The sequence below is a fragment of the Protopterus annectens genome, chromosome 1.part0, assembly GCF_019279795.1.
Source record: "Protopterus annectens isolate FY-2018-M chromosome 1.part0, PAN1.0, whole genome shotgun sequence".
Taxonomy (NCBI): Eukaryota; Metazoa; Chordata; order Ceratodontiformes; family Protopteridae; genus Protopterus; species Protopterus annectens.
In genome coordinates, this window is record NC_056725.1 from 202,264,401 (window position 1) to 202,281,174 (window position 16,774).

At 36.8% G+C, this 16,774-nt stretch overlaps 1 protein-coding gene across 2 annotated transcripts in view; it reads right to left on the reverse strand.

Moving 5' to 3' along the window:
- LOC122790142 (glucagon receptor-like) overlaps positions 1–16,774 on the reverse strand; it is a 2,645,547-nt gene that overhangs the window by 351,676 nt on the left and 2,277,097 nt on the right. For both annotated transcript variants that reach the window (XM_044057770.1, XM_044057782.1), the window contains one exon: positions 5,380–5,449. In XM_044057770.1, coding sequence (XP_043913705.1) covers positions 5,380–5,449 — 70 coding nt within the window. The remainder of the gene's footprint in view (positions 1–5,379; positions 5,450–16,774) is intronic.

Sequence of the window (16,774 nt, forward strand, 5' to 3'; positions counted from 1 at the left end):
CCGGACCTGCTTACCAGTCCAAGGGATACCAGTGGCACTGGTGAGATCACGGGCGAGACTTTCCCAAGCGTCTGCTTTATATTGGGAGCCCTGGTACTGGTCCTGCAGCATTCTCATGTCATGGTTTTTTACTAGGAGTCCTACCATGAACCTTGACTCCTGTATGCCCCAGCGCTGCACCCAAAAGAGCATGCACTCTCCAACACCTGCCATACTGCCTACAGTGGATAGCTACAACCAGTTATGAGCTGTATTCCCAGCTGTGTGGTTTAAATACAGCGGATTTCCTACCCTTCACCATGATTGGACGGTTTTGAAAATGCTGAGCTAAGCTAAGCTATGGGCAAACCTGCTTAGCTAAGGTTGACAGTGCTTAAAGGGGCAGGCTCAGCATTGCTTACCAATGGGCAAATCCACTTAGCTGGGCTATTTATTGCTTATTATTCATATGTGTAGAATGCTTATACCCGGTCAACATAGCTGTGCAATGCTTAGCATTGCTTATGTTTTATTATATTGGTCTATCACCTGTATAAGATTGATTCATCATTCATTACATAATATAAATTTATTTACCTTCCCTGACATCCCCCAATGTGCTGTGATTAATTTATTCTTGTGTGACCATACTGTATGAGGCACTTGTGTTTATATGGGGACTTCACTACTTTATTACACTGGCACCTCACATCTGGGCCTAATACACTACTCTGGTTTAGCAAAATCAGTTACTTCTTACATAAATATACAAAAAAGTAAAATTTTAATGTGGACACATACAAAATGGAAATGGCTTTGGTGAGGCTCAAACCATGAATGATTACATGCAAGGCATATGCTCTAACTACTACACTATTGCACTTATGGTTATGCTGGATGTGTATTGCTTTTTAACTTATTGTGCCGTTTCATCTGGGCAAAGCATAGCTAAGCAATGGGCACACCCGCGCAGCTACGCTTAAACTTTATTGCATATATAAAAAATGTATCTGTTGTGTTTTTTTATTTGTACCCTTCAGAATATCCATGCTAATGCTGAACCTGCTATTCTATCAACTTTCTGCTTTATAGGGGTGATTGTGCCTTATGGCTTTGTCCAGATTTCTTACCCTGATGGGTTAGGGGTGTTATGAACGTTCTTGCTCATTTTAAATTGTCGAATGGCAATTTTGGAGTGCAGGGGGCGTGTGTATTGTGAGAGCTCTGTTCTCAGACACACCCCCTGCACTCATACACAGAACCATGTCCGTTTTACAGCATGGCAGTGTGCCTTCATACATATGCATGGCTTGCTACCATGCTGCACAGGAATGGTCCCTGCCGTGCAGGAATAACTTATTTCTGCACAGCTGTTTGTTGAATCTGGGGGAAATAATGTTGATTCCAAACAAGACAAGAAATGAATTACTCAACTAAAAAGTACAAATTAAGCAATTTTGTCTTTAATTGTAAACAGACAATCAAAACAAAAATGTCACAAATGAAAGTTTAAATAAAATCTCTCTGTTCTTTGCTTTAAAATATGATATAGTAATAACCCATGGCTGTTTGTGGATAAATCCAGCATTACCCACACCCAGCCATGGGTTATTGCTATTGTACAATGACATTATTTAAGAAAGAAATTACTTACCTTTCTTGTATAATGTCTTTGTATAACAGGGCCATGGGGTTCTTTACTTTTTTTTGGTATCCTTGGGCTTTCTTTTACTGCACATGTGCATGTCTATGCAGTGCTTTGGAAAAGAAGCAACGGAAACAGGAAGATCTCTGTTGCTTTTGTGTGCGTGTAGATATATATACACACACACACACACACACACACACACACACACACACACACACACACACACACTAAACATAAATAAATAAATAAAATTTGAAATCTGGACATTTGACAGGTACGAGACAGACCAGATACAAAAAGTACAAGGAAAATCAGGTACGTTTGTTCAATCTTGCATAACATATCTAAATTTCCTTGTATTTTCTATTTCCTGTCTTCTGCCACTTGACTATCTGGATTTCAAACTTTTATTTGTTATTTTAATAACCTTTGAGGCACCGCCAACTGCTGTAAAATGCCAGGGAAGTAGCAATAAATAACAGTAAGATATGGTGAAGCTCAAGAATAGCATTTAAATTAAGCTGTTTATTCAATAAGCAGCCTGATTTTAAAAGTTATTCTTGAGCTTTACTGACCACAACTGCCAGGAATAACAGAAAAGTAAAAACTCTATCTGTATTTTTTGCAGGGAGGCAGGGGCACCCTGCCAAGTGGAGGGTAAGCTCCTACCTTCCCAAACTTATATATTCCAACTCCACAGTGGCACAATCTTAAACAAGGGAAAAATGTCCCAAAATAAAGGGATCACTCCCAGTGCAAACTTAGAAACCACACTGACTGTGATTTCCTATGGAAAATGGTCATTCACATTCTTTAAAACAGCATCATTTGATCTGTGCAGTTGACACTTGGGATATTTATTGCCAGATTCAATAAAGTCTACATGACTTGACATTACAGAGTGCCTTTTACACCAGCATGTAGGACACTATTATTGCCATATTATCCTCAACAGACAATGTTGATGCCATCAACCATAAAGTATTGTCTGAGAAACTCCAAGTCGGACTTGGGCTGTGGCTCGTGTGTAAAGTATTGAGTTCTGTAGTCTGTGTACATATATTGGTTTGGGTTCTATTTTCATTGCAGTCAGTGGTGTGTGTGTGTGTGTGTGTGTGTGTGTGTGTGTGTGTGTGTGTGTGTGTGTGTGTGTATGTGTACGTGTGTGTGTGTGTGTGTGTGTGTGTGTGTGTGTGTGTGTGTGTGTGTGTGTGTGTGTGTGCTGTTGCTTGACATTACAGACAGCCTTTTACGAAAGCATGTGGGACAGTGTCATTGCCATATTGTCCTCAACATACACTGTTGATGTCATTAGCTATATCTGATTTGTAGATGTCCACTATTCCCACCATGGCAGCGTGAGAGATTGGTCTGGAAGACTGGCAGAAGTCACCCCGTCCTATATGATACAGATTACAGAGACATTGCTTTCAGTCTAACCACGTATATCATGGCATGGTTGTAGGCATTGTGTTTTCTTGGTGAGAAACCAATGTGGTCTCTTCAGTTGCTGCATGTGTCTGATGAGATATATGCAAAAGAGAGCATTATACTCTATTAGTGTTCTCATGAGATTTGAATACAGTGCTGTCATACAATCCTAAGATCTGAATATGATGGCATGACTTATGATGTGCACAATATACGCTTTCTATACCAATGTGGATACTTGATAGTCGAAGTTCATACTGCTCTCTACATGTGTTCCTAGTGCTTGCAGCACTGGGTTTCAGCATAGCCGAGCCATTGTCAATGCTGTAATTAGCATGGAATTCCACATTTCAAAAGGACAAAATAAAGACACATTTCTTTATTTATCTGTAGATCGTGTGGCTTTGTCACCAATCATTTGTCTGTGTTAGCCCCTTCTGTAGTATGTTATCATCACTGGTGGACTCAGTGATTGTATGCAATATGCAGGAATCAGCAAACATAGTAAGCCAAAGGCCATATACTTTAGCCTAAACTGTCAAGAAATAGATTCCAAACAATAAAGGGCAAGTGCAAATCCCTGGGGTTCACAAATGGTGACAGCTCTACTGGTACAGATGGATTCACCAACTTTCACAGTATGTGTTCTGTCGGTGAGCCAGTTGGTTACCCATCTATTGATGTAAGGGTTAATCACCAGCTAGGAGAGTTTCTCAATAACAGATAGATCCATAATATCTCTTCTGACAAAATCTAGTCAGGCACATCTCAGGTCATTTTCACCCACATGGACTGTGATACAATCATATTCGTACCGGTGGTGCAGTGACGTGAGGGTGTATGACATCCTGGCTCTAGATAAGCAACTAACCATTATTACCTCTCCTTGTCCGTCCTTTTGAGTGTGGCATTTGTGTGTTATACAGTGGAATCCCCTATGATAAGAGTCCTAAGTAAAGTGTTTGCTTGCCTTATTGGCTTCAGTCTTGGGTGACCATTGTGTGTAGGTATATGTGTGGTGTTTGGTGTTACTTTTGGTGTGTGCTTTATTGACTGTTGTGGATTGGTATTGTCATTTGAAGTATTAGGTGTTTTTTCAGTTTTGGGAAGGTTTCTTTTAGTGCCTCAGCATGAGATGGTATATGCAGTGGTGAGTGGTATTTGTGTGATGAATGTAATGTACGTGTTCATGACAGCCATGTCTGTAAACATGATTTTTGCCTCCAAGGAAGTTGTCTATGTACACTGAATACTATGTTAGTTTCTTTAAGGATTAAATGGTTGCCCAAGAACATGAGACAATTGCTATATTGTCTGAGAATGCTATCTGTATATATATATATATATATATATATATATATATATATACACACACACACACACACACACACACACACACACAAATGTATATACACATATACATATATGTATGTATATATATATATATATATATATATATATATATATATATATATATATATAAATTTAAAGTTATAGTCCCATATGAGATATGTTCCCAAAACAAAAACAGATATAACAATATCCCCAGTAGTATACTAGGAATAATTTAATATCGAAAAACATACTAATAAAAATCATTCAGCCGTGCTTTAAACATTGACCCCAAGTTGATGATCCACATCTTTTCTTTCCTGGATAAAATATTTATTTCCATTGTGGAGTTTTATTGGTGATATTTGTTGCTGTACTGAAGATTTTCTTGGTGGATAGTGTATTTTGCCTCCTTTGCACTTCCTGGAGGTTCGTGCACCTAGTCAATGTGTGTGTGTGTGTGTGTGTGTGTGTGTGTGTGTGTGTGTGTGTGTGTGTGTGTGTGTGTGTGTGTGTGTGTGTGTGTGTGCATATATATATATATAAAACAGTTTAGTCCAGAGTACTGGTGGTTTGACAGCTAATGAGCTTCATCCTATAGTTCAGAATTTGGTTCCCTAGAACTTCATTTGCAGATTGTGTAACTCTGAGTAAGTGTCTTATCCAGACAGTGCTCCCAGGTCACCCTTGAAAATGGGCTTATGCCTATTCGGTCTACAAAGTTATTAAATTAATAAAATACAAAATAACAAATACACAAATACATATTATGCATGCATACATATATAGTATTGCATTGAATATATTTTACAAATTCATGATAGACAATGTGATTGCTTGTTTTTCCTGAGCCCATTTCACAAACATCTACCCTCCCACACAGAAGGACAAATTAAACTGCAAGATATTCCATTCTGTACCCCTGTTTCTTTCTACATACTGAAGAAAATGAAAGCAACCATTACACTTTTAGTGAATTACTGACATACCAGTGTAGCCAGGAGAATAGGAGACCGAATGATCCACCAATAGGCCATGTTATCATTTCTTTCCCAGCAACTTAGGAAGAAAAACATAAGAAAATGCATATTAGTAACTGTTTAAGGAAAATCCTGATATAGTTTAAGTATTACATTTCATCTTAGAATGCAGTGTCCAGTATGAGAATTTAGACAAGTAATTTATGAGAGATGACCACATTACAGATGGTGTATAAGCGACACTGTTCTGAGGCTGGTCTGAGCAGTGCCGGTGCTACGTTATTTTGTGCCCTAGGAAAAACTTATTAGTGTGCCCCTTGTTTTATAAATAAGCTACTTTTTTATTGAAATTATCGAAAAAGGAAACAATGATTTAAATTGACATATTTATTGACATACAGTATTTATCGCACAAAAATGACAAATAGATTACATAATCAAAATTTAAATGTTCTTGCCTTCTGCTTCGCAAAAGTTTTCACTAAATTGTTCTAATCCACAGTGGAAGCAAGGTCATATTCAATTGAAATTGTTGCCAAGTCTACAAGTCTGTTTTGCAACATTGTTAAGCACAAGTAAGTTTTAATAAGTTTCAAATTTAAGAAACTACGTTCACCACTTGCCACTGAAACTAGAAGTGTTAGCAGTATTCTTAGGGCAATGAAAACATTAGGTACACAGTCAACCAATTTTTGTTGTACTATGAAGAGAAGTACTTCTTGTGGTGGCATAGACTTTGGAGGTCTTCGAGCTACTGCTTGAAGTTCATAACAGAGATCTGTAGCATCAATATCTTTGTTAGAATTATGCGTCAAAGCCTTTTCGAAATTTTTGCAGTCAGTTAGTATATCTGCAGGGGCCTTTTTGTTGATATTGTATATATTGTACAGGAAGCCAAATAGAATATTTTGCTGTTCTAATTGTTGAAACCTCTCTTCAATAGATTGGATAGCCATGTCTAAGACAGAACAGTAAAAGCCTACTTTAAATTTGTGCTTAGGATCTTGCGGTGTCTCGCCTTGAGCTTTATATTCAAATTTAAGCTTTTGTCTCCTCCTTCTAACTTGTTCTGGATCAAAGTTTGGTTGTGTTTCTAGTTCCTTGGCAATCTCAGCAGCATCAGCCAAAAACTGTTCAAAATTCTTATCACTTTTGCAAGTTAAAATATACTTCTTGGTTATTTGAAGTTGTTTTGTTGCTGAATTTAAATCAGCTTCCTTCCCTTGCAATGCTTTGCTAGTAATATTTACTTCACAAAGAATGTTATACCATGCAACAAGAGATACCATTCACTGGAACTTGCAAACTGCATTAGCAAGTGCCTTTGCTTTGATGTGGGAATTATTTCCAGCCAGTAAACCTTTTAGTCTTGGGTCATCAAAGATTTGCATTAATGCATCATATATACTACCATGATGGTACCTTAGTGGCTTCAAAGCATTGATCTGACTCTCCTGTCTTGTTTCACTTAATGGTTTAACAGTTAAGTCCAAGAAATGGCTACATAAAACTTTCCAACGATGAGTTGATGCAGTGAAATAGTTATAAATCTGTTGGACTAAAGTGAAGAAACTAGATACTTCTAGGCAACACTGATGCATCATTGACCACTAAGTTTAAAGAGTGTGCATTGCAGGAAACAAAAAAGGCTCATGGATTTATGTCTAGAATTCTCTTTTGTACATCATTTTCTTTGCCTTTCATATTACTTCCTTTATCATATCCTTGACCATGGAGATTCTCAATTGGTAATTCCATTTGTTCAAGCTGTTCAATCAAAGTTTTCGTCATGAAGGAACATATAGTTTCCTCTAGTGAAATGAATCCTAAGACATTTTTTCTTATTATTACCTCAGGATCGAACATCTCACTATCTGATGGTTTGAATACATCAACAAAATGTACAATCATTGTCATCTGTTCAGTATGGCTAATGTCTGGTGTGTAGTTCAAGATATTTTGCCAATTTCATGAGTGACAAGATTTTCTTTTTTATTGCCCCTGCTAGGATATTTATAAGTTCATTTTGAATATCCTTTCCCAAGTAATGGACCATTATTTTGACTCTGCATAAATGTTCTTTCATTACAGGGTTAAAAAGAGCTAGATATTCAACAAGCTTTAAAAAATTACAGTTACCGGCACTGTACAACTTTTCATTAGTACCACGAAATGCCAGGTTTTGAGTGCCAAGCACTCTGACCAAAGCAATGAAACGTTCCAATATTTTTTGCCAATATTGTTCTTCTTTGATTTTTTTTCTGGTTACACTATCAACTGTTTTTTCTTTTGATAAACGTAAATCAAGTTCTTTCCAAGTCTGATAGTTATCTAAATGAAAAGTATTCCTCTCATATAAAGATAGAATCGCTCCAATGTTTTTCCAATCTTTTGAACTTGATTCTGGTAGGGCCGACATACCTCTTCTGTTGAATAACTTACAGCAAAAACAAAAAAACTACATCTTTTGAAATTTAATATATTAACCATTAATGGTGTACTTTGTCACCATTAGGCAGTAATCATTGGTAGGCAGAGAAAATCTTCTTTTTTTGTGAGTCTTTGGTAAAATCATATGTAATAATCTGCTATGGTCCATTTTGTACTAGAAGCTGTCGAAAATTATCATTGCAATGAGAAGGCCAGTTTGGTGGGTCACTATAATCTAGATTAGGCTCAGTAGCATCTTTTTCACTTTTTCTGATATTTTCTTTTTCTCTAATTTGAGAAACGTCTGTTTCTGGATCAACATCATTCGTAATAGAAGTAAAACATTCAACTGACAGAGTGGTCACATTCTTGTTCTTCAGTTATGTTTCATGTGCAAATATATTTCAAGAAAGAACCCTCTTGCTTTGCTAGGTTCTTGGCTTTCTCTGCTTTTCTTTTTGGTTCTGAGCTTTAGATAATTATTTTGTATTGGCCATAGCTAACTATGCTAGAAAATAAATAATTTTCTAAATAAGGTGGCAAAATTTAATGTTTATTATGTTACCTCTAAAGCTGTGTAACTTTAATTAAATATACTAACTATATATACTAAATTTAAGGCCAGTCAATTCATTTAATTCACAACCCCCCCCCCCCATTACCTAACTAAAGTAGTTATTTTTTACCTGTCAGGATTAAGGTACAAATAATAGTAACAGTTGCATTGTACACTTGCATTGCTTTCATTTTGTTGACAGAAACATTAGTCACAGCTTGTATGTGCCAGCCAAGTGCACATTTAATTTTATTTATTTTAATTTTGTTTACCCGGGTTTAAAAAAAAAAATCAACATATGTGGGGAGAAAAACTTCAATATATTAGAAACATTTTTAAACAAACATTCAATATATACATGAACAGGTATGAAATAACACATTTAGAATTACTCATAAACTTGCTAATTATTTTACACTTATTGTAAAGTGCAGACAGAAAAGTATTGGAATTCTAGCTTTGCAGAACTGTAACAGTAAGCAACTAGGCCATTCCTTCCATTCACACAGCCCCAATCTCCACTCACAGCCCCAACTACAATATATGACTTGATCTTGCAAGATTAAAAATGAAAACAAAAACTGCAACAAAATAAGACAACACTGTCATTAATTAAGCATACTTTTTTTTCACTCAGACAATACTTAAGAGTTCAGAGCTTGCGGTCGATCTTACTTCACTAATATGCACATTACTCTTGCAAAGTAAGACAGAACTGCAGTCATTCTATTTTTACATAGGCATTGTCTCCATTCCAAATGCCTACCCAGAAAATATGCTTTGAGCCTTCAATGTTTAAAATATTGAAAACGAAAGGCCATGCTTACATTACTGTATTTATTTGACATCACATAGCTAAGAACTTGCATGTGATCTTACTTCAGTTCACCAATGCACACTGTACTCATGCAAGAGTACAGTTTGTTTCAACAACAAAACATCGAAAAATAGTGCTATTTATCTTGACTACCCCTACAAAACGATATTAGATTAGAAAAACATGTCATCCTTAAACGGCACCCTAGAACACACTTCAGACATAGTATCTCTTTGACTCCTGCCACGATATTAAATTAAAAAAAAAAAAAAAAAAAAAAATATATATATATATATATATATATATATAATAATAACAATAGTAATAATAGTAAAGAAAGTCATCAACAGGCCCCAAAACACACAGACCACTAGTATCTGGTTGACCATGCCAGTGTATTACCAAAAAAAAAAAAAAAAAAAAAATCAACAGTCCCCAAACACATTGCATCCCTAGTATCTGGTCAACCCTGCCAGAATAATGTATTAAAAAAAAGAAAGCCATCAACAGCCCCCAAAACACAGTCACTACCTAACCTTATCTACTATTAGTATTTGGTTGACCATGCCAGGAGTGTTAGAAAATCACAAACTACCCCCAAAACAGCCAGCCCACTGCAGATTTTGTCTTCTACAATGATCTGGTTGACCCTGTCAAACTCCAGGCCCAGGATGCTAGAAACAAATAAATATATAACCAGTTCACCTTTTCATTTTAAACAGTATTTGGTCGATCCTGCCAAAAATAATAAATAATTAAATACATAAATTATCTGGTTGACCCTACCAGGAAAAAAAATGCAATATGTATATCTGGTTGGCCCTGCTAAAAAAAAAGAAAAAAAAACAGTCAGGAGAACCCATTTTTTTTCTATACTTACCTGAAAAGAAACTATCTGCTGTCACTGTGGATTAGTTTTTAATTAGCAGTAATAAAATTCACACCTCAGTAGAAGACTCCACTAGTGCTCTCTTACTCTCGTTTGTTGCTTTACCCTATACAAAGAGCGGGAAGAGAGCGTGGGAGCAATAGGACTAGTCAGCAGCCACATCACATACGTGGCTGTTGACTAAACAGTCCCTGCAGTCTCTAGTTAATCCGGACTGTTTTTAAAGCAATCTGGCAACAGTAACAAGAAAAGTAGGTGTGTTTTTTTCCCCATTAAAGCAGAACTCGAGCACGCATGCACACTGCTCCAAGTTCCGCGAATACTTGCTACATCTAACTAAATTAGAGAGGTATTACAAATACAAGCTGCCCAGCTGCACCCCCTCATGATCTGCACCCTAGGCAAATGCCTAATTCACCTTAATGGTGGCGCCAGTCCTGGGTCTGAGGACAATACTGTATGACAGGGAGCATGACAGTAGGAAATACTTTAATATCCTATAGCTGGGGTGAAAGTTGGGTGCGTACTTAAACTGTTCATGAATGCTAGTCAACAAAGAACTTATTTAGTAATGAAGCAGTCACAAAAGGTAACTGTTGCTCACTGATCTTCAAAATTCTCTAACAAAAGGCTGTGAAAGCCAAAGTTATACTATATATCAAATACGATCACACAAACAGAGCTTGTGTGTTCACAGTGCAAATCCACTGTTCTACTTTTAATTACTGCATCTGTAAAATATTTGACAGCAGTTGTGGATAGACACACTTCTTTACAGAGTTATATCCTTCTTAGTATTAAAAATAGTGAGACTGTCTTAAAGTAATGCTCCTTAGGTGGACAAATGATAGGCCACTGCATGGTTGAAGAAAGGGTGTCTTGCATAGTTGAGGTGGTCAATGTTTGAGTGAAAATAGCAGAGAAAATCAGAGCTTGTTAACAGTACGTATCATCTACCCTTTACATCAAACTCTCTGGAATGCCTTAGCAAAATACAGCTCTAACCCTGGAATCAGAATGACTAGTGTCTCCATTTTTGGAATTGTTCAAAAAGTAAAGGTGTTTGCATGACTTGTTATGTGAAAAGAAATTATCCAAGCTCTGTCAGCATAGATTAGAAGGAAGCCTTATTTTTTAATGAGAAAATCTTTCTGAAATGGCTTTTGGTAACTCACATTTGTAACCAGTTTCATAAACGTAGATAGAAAGCTGCTCACACAAAGTTACTTTGCACCTGCATAGCAAATTAATATATCTTCATAGTAACAGTGTTGCATTGAGTATATAAACACAAAACATTTCTGCCAGAAAACCATTTGATTACTCATTTTCTTCAGCCTAATTAATTAATTTGTGCAACTTAATGAGACCGGCACCAGCTCATTTGAATGCTTACAAAAGTGGTTGAATTGTATCATTTTCCTTCACATTTTGTTGTTTGATGTCTGTTGCCAAATGTGTAAATCTAATATGTGAAGAAGTAAACATTCAAACAAGACATAGGAGCACCGCTCTACATGCCTGGCAAAAAAATCATCCTTTTTTCTTTTCCTGGTTTACACCGTACGTCTAATAATAACTGGGTATAAAAATTCTGCAGATAATCCATTTAGCAATTTCAGGAGTGAAGCCAAGTATACTCAGTGCACTTAAATAAGTACTTTTTTTCTTTTTTTGTCATTTTTCAGAAATACTATGGTTGACAGACCTCACAACATCTGAAGTCTACAAAGATCTGTACAAAACATGCATAGAGATAGGAATACATCTCTTTTAAGTCCCTGGGGCAAGAGCAATGTATATTTTTTAAATAATATGATAGTTTTAGAGAGGTAATAACAGGATGCTTGAGTACAGAAACAGAAACAAAAACCGGCACAGAGAGAAACAACTGACACCAAGAACACTCTGTATGCTGGAAAAACAAGGAAGTCACTCGAGTGATGAAACACAATTTATTCCACGATGTGATAAAAACTCCACAGCTTTAGCAGCATGTACAAGTAAAAAATATATATCCCACAGTAACACAATATCCACAGTCAAGCGCTTTCGTCCATCCAGACTTCTTCAGAACTAAAGTCAGCGATCTCACCGTTGTATTCACTCCTCAGAAGAGTGTCTAGTAACATGTCTTGGACCTGGATTGGTCAATTATTTTCATGTATATAAACTCTCTAATGTTTGTACAGTCTTAATAGCTGCATATTTCATCACAAGTATTGCTGATCTACAGCAGGCTTCTAAGTCAGTAATAATGACTTCTACTTTAATTTCAGTTTTGATTTACATATTAAAATTTCGATGTCTATAAAAATGAACCTATTTTCAAGACGTCAGGTAAACAACTGCAGATACAAACAGCAAAGAAGAAAAGAAAAGCTTAAATATTTTTTTCATTAAAATTACTTTTGTAGCATTAGACTTAATAATGTAATTGGTTGTCTCTCAAGCAGTAAACACTAAATTACACCTTACTCCTCTGGCTTTGTTATGAAGCAAATAAAACAAGTTACCTAGAAGTTTACCACTATGGCTTTTACTTTTGACTTTCCAGTTGTCCCAGTCCCCCTGTCCATCGCCAAGTCTACCTGCTTGTCTTTAACCCCCAGATGTTCTCAGACTCAGAGTTGCGGCTGGTGTGGATATTTTTCTTGTATGGTTCCCCCTCCTCCCTTACACATCATTCTTACTAGCCCAGCCCCCAGTGCCTCATGTCCATGCTAGGTCTACCTGCTAGTCCTCTAGACTTACTCCAGAATTGCTGAGGCTGATTCTGCTTTATAAGGACATCCCAGGGACTGGGCTGTCATTGATTCTTTTTGATTTTTTTTTTTATATGTCCTAACCACTTCCCTTTATCTGACCCTCTCATTCATCAACCATGTCTTAGGGCAGTTCTCCTCTATGGTCCACATCCATACCTCTCAATCTCTTAGAACAAAAAATATGGACAAAGCCTAAAATGATGGAGGGGACAAATAGGGACAGATTTTAAATATTGCTCTTACAAACTTAGAAAGTGTAATAGGTTTTGCATTAGAATGAATTTTCTGATGGAAGTGGATTCTTAAACTCAAATGCTTGCCATTATTTAATGACTTCAATCCTCAGCTATTTGCCAGAAAAGTACAGATTTCAGGAGGAACACACCAAAAATATGAGGCAAAAATCTGGACATTCTGTGAAAATCTGTACAGTTGAGAGGCGTGTCCACACCTCCCCTTAGGGAGTTTCATAGACAAGTGCTGAATGCCAAAAAAATAGAGTAGTGATAGTGGACAGCCCTTTCCTTCCCATGCTAACTCCTCTGAACCCCATCACTGGGATAACATCATCCAGTGGTGTAGGGTTTTAAATAAATAAATACCCAATAATGCTAAGGTATTAAATGGAAGGGAGTTTTGTCCAGGCCAACATATAACTGCTAATTTTTGATGAATGCCATTAAAAATGTATCAACATACCATTCAGATTTCAAATATCCATCTAAGTACACCCCGAAAATAGAAACTTATCTTAACCATTTGACAAATTTCACATCCAAACCTATAATTTCTTCCATGATGGACATGAAAAGATACCAAAGTGTAAGGCCTTTTAGCTTTTACTTTCAAATATAATTACTATCCACTTCTAAATTATTTAAGCATTTTACCAGTTACATGAAAAAAAAAATCTTACTATATAGTGTCTGCTAACACTGTAATTTGCCAGATTGAGATGGACTCAACTCCTTAAATTAATACTTATTTCTCTATTGCTGTTGGTCATGTCATTTAGATGTAATGCTTAAGTATACAGTGGTAGAGAACAGTATATTCCTATACACTGTCTCACCTCTTATCCTAGGCTTCCTTTCTAATAACTGTAGACTTATTGTCTGAATTAACTACCCTTAGTATCTCTCAAGCTATTCCTTAATCATCCTGTTTTTTTAATTTTATAGCAGCAGGAGATAGGGGTAGTCAAATGTGTGAGTGCTGAGATTTTCAGTCGTATTTTGTACAGTAATAGGATGGCGATGTATTGTCTCTGTCTGACTGTTCCTTTGTCAGATTTACATATTCAGGTTGCATGTTTTGCCCATGTAAATCAGGTTTCTCTCATTTCAGGATGAGATTGCACTACATAGAAGTTGGAAAGTTAGGTTACTTGTTACAATTTGCACGGGGCACTGTTCCTGAGTGTTTTATGAAGGCTACAGGAGGAAGCATTGGGAGAAAGTGGAGTGTGCTGTACTGGTCACTGTATTTGAGGACTTCACTCCTTCCAACATACAGTATCCTTCAAACTAATTATAATATTTATGGAAGCACACTGCAAAGACAGTGGAGGTGTGAGTGGGAGGCAAATGTCTGTTTATGCTTACATAAGGGTGTGCATTTTTGATAAACCTATCTTTTAAATATTTTGGTTCACTGTATGGGATTTGAAGATTGATATGCCCACTCACGATATCTTAATACAGTGACATTCATTTGAATGCTGTAATTTGAAAGAAGGAGATGTGTGTGTGTGATTAGTTACTTCACTGGAAGTTCCTCCTTTACAACTGAGTATCCAAAAGCAAACTAAGCAAAGCCTCATGGAGACTCCTACAGTAGACGTTATGGGCTCAGATAAAAGCACCAGCAATCACATTGTTACCCATGCAAACTACTGAGGAAAGTGGGGAATTTTGTTTTTGTTAACATTGCTGTCCCTTCTCCAGAGGCCTTCTAAATATGTACACTCACTGGCCAGCTTCAGGTCTTTTTCTGTGAAAATAAAACTAGAAGTCATTCCTGGGGTCCTTGTGGTCAGCTACTATGCACAAACTTGAAAGATTAAAGAGGACTGGGAAAGTTCTAATATGTGACCACTTTCATCAGAGCAAGAAAATGTATGGAGCATCACCATTCAATAGGATCCACAATGATTAATTGCATACTGTCTGACAGATACATGATTAACTGCAACCAAAAAATTAAGCAATTAATACATCACACAGCACTGTCATCAACACTCAAAACAATCACAGCACTCCTAAATAATTCTTTGATGAGTGCGCCCCCAATGTCAAGCTAAACCACCACACCCATACTCTCTCTATATCCAAATTTCAAGGTCACATAAACTCAGGAAAATGATCGAAAAGTAAACAAACCCACCCTCTTCTCATTTCTCTGAGCTTTGCAAATCAAATGGGAAAGCTTGGTGCTTGTGATACAGACAGATTTGATGTAGAGAATTGTTAACTACTGGAACATGGCGATCTTTCGGCAGTGACGTCCTGAGACTTGTTTTAGTAACACACAATAACCTGTATGTTTTCCAGAGAATGTGCTGTATAATCACTCAGCTACTGAAAATGCTTTCTTTCTTTCTTTCTTTTTCTTTCTCTGTCATTGTTCTTTCTCTCTTCTTCATTCTCTCTTTGCTTGTCCCTGAAATGTGTGAAATGCAGTGTCAGTATGTCCTGCCACCACTCCTTCTTTCTTGAGTGCAATACAGTACTTCAGAAATAGCCCCAACAAGAGATAAGAGGTCTAACAAAGTCACGTACATGCCAAATTCCTCTGCATTGATAAAGTGCACCGAAATAAAACTGAAGTGTTAATAGATAGAAGTGCAAGCAGAAAGCATGATTTATGGAAAGCAAAGCTTCAGAAACAACAATAATGAGAAGGCAGCTTGCATGCTTACTGCAGGGATATATGCCTGCTTCTATGTCAAAGGGCAGGACTGTACGGGTTGGTGGGTCTACTCCTGAGAATGATTAAAGTTAATGAAGTGACAGTGAGGAAAGGGTCATACCTTTGATGAACATGATTGTCAAGGACATGACAGACATGAGATGAAAATCAGTTACACATGGTATATATTACTGTAGGGGAAATTATGTGATGATGGACATCAAAGGGGTTATTACCACTGATGTGCAATGTTTCTGGGGACATGATATAAACATGAGACCCAAGAGGTAGTAGGGGGACTACTGCTGAAAGTAACCCAATGGAGGAGCTAGGTTGAGCTTTCCCTTGTTGTGTATTTATGTATCGTCTAGATCCACATGCCCCAAGACCCGCCCCCCCAAAAAAAAAAACAGTAATAAATAAATACTGTAGTTAACAGTGCAGTCTCCTGGTTAACTGTGAATATCAAAGGAGAACTAATAGTCTCAGGCAGTTTTAACAGAATATTTAAGCTGGTATTAAAACAATTATACTCCCTCACCATTCATCTCTGTGGTCTTACCCAACTAGTAAAATCTATCACAAGAGTTCAGAAAATTTCTTAAAACATCAGGGACTGGGTGCTAGAAAACATCTCTTGGAACTATACAGGTGGGTATAATGTTCAGTGAATGTCGTGAGCACTTCTACCCATCTTTGTCCACTAGACCCACTATAAAATCATCAGTCCCCAGCACTGAATACTGCATATTTTAAACTTGTTGTTAGACATTACAGTTGAGCTCTGCTTCACTGACTTTATCTGGGCACTGTTGTATAAAATACTTCAATATATCCCTCTTCAGTCTTTATGGGCTCTACGACATATGTGGTTTAAGGCTTAGATAACTTGAGAAATGGAAACCTTGACTGCATATCAGGATGAGACCAAGAAATACTATTATCATAGCGATTTTTTGAGAACTTTGCATTAAAAAAAAAATCTTTACTTTTCTGTAGTAGTAATAAATAAATAAATAAGTGAATCTTTCTCT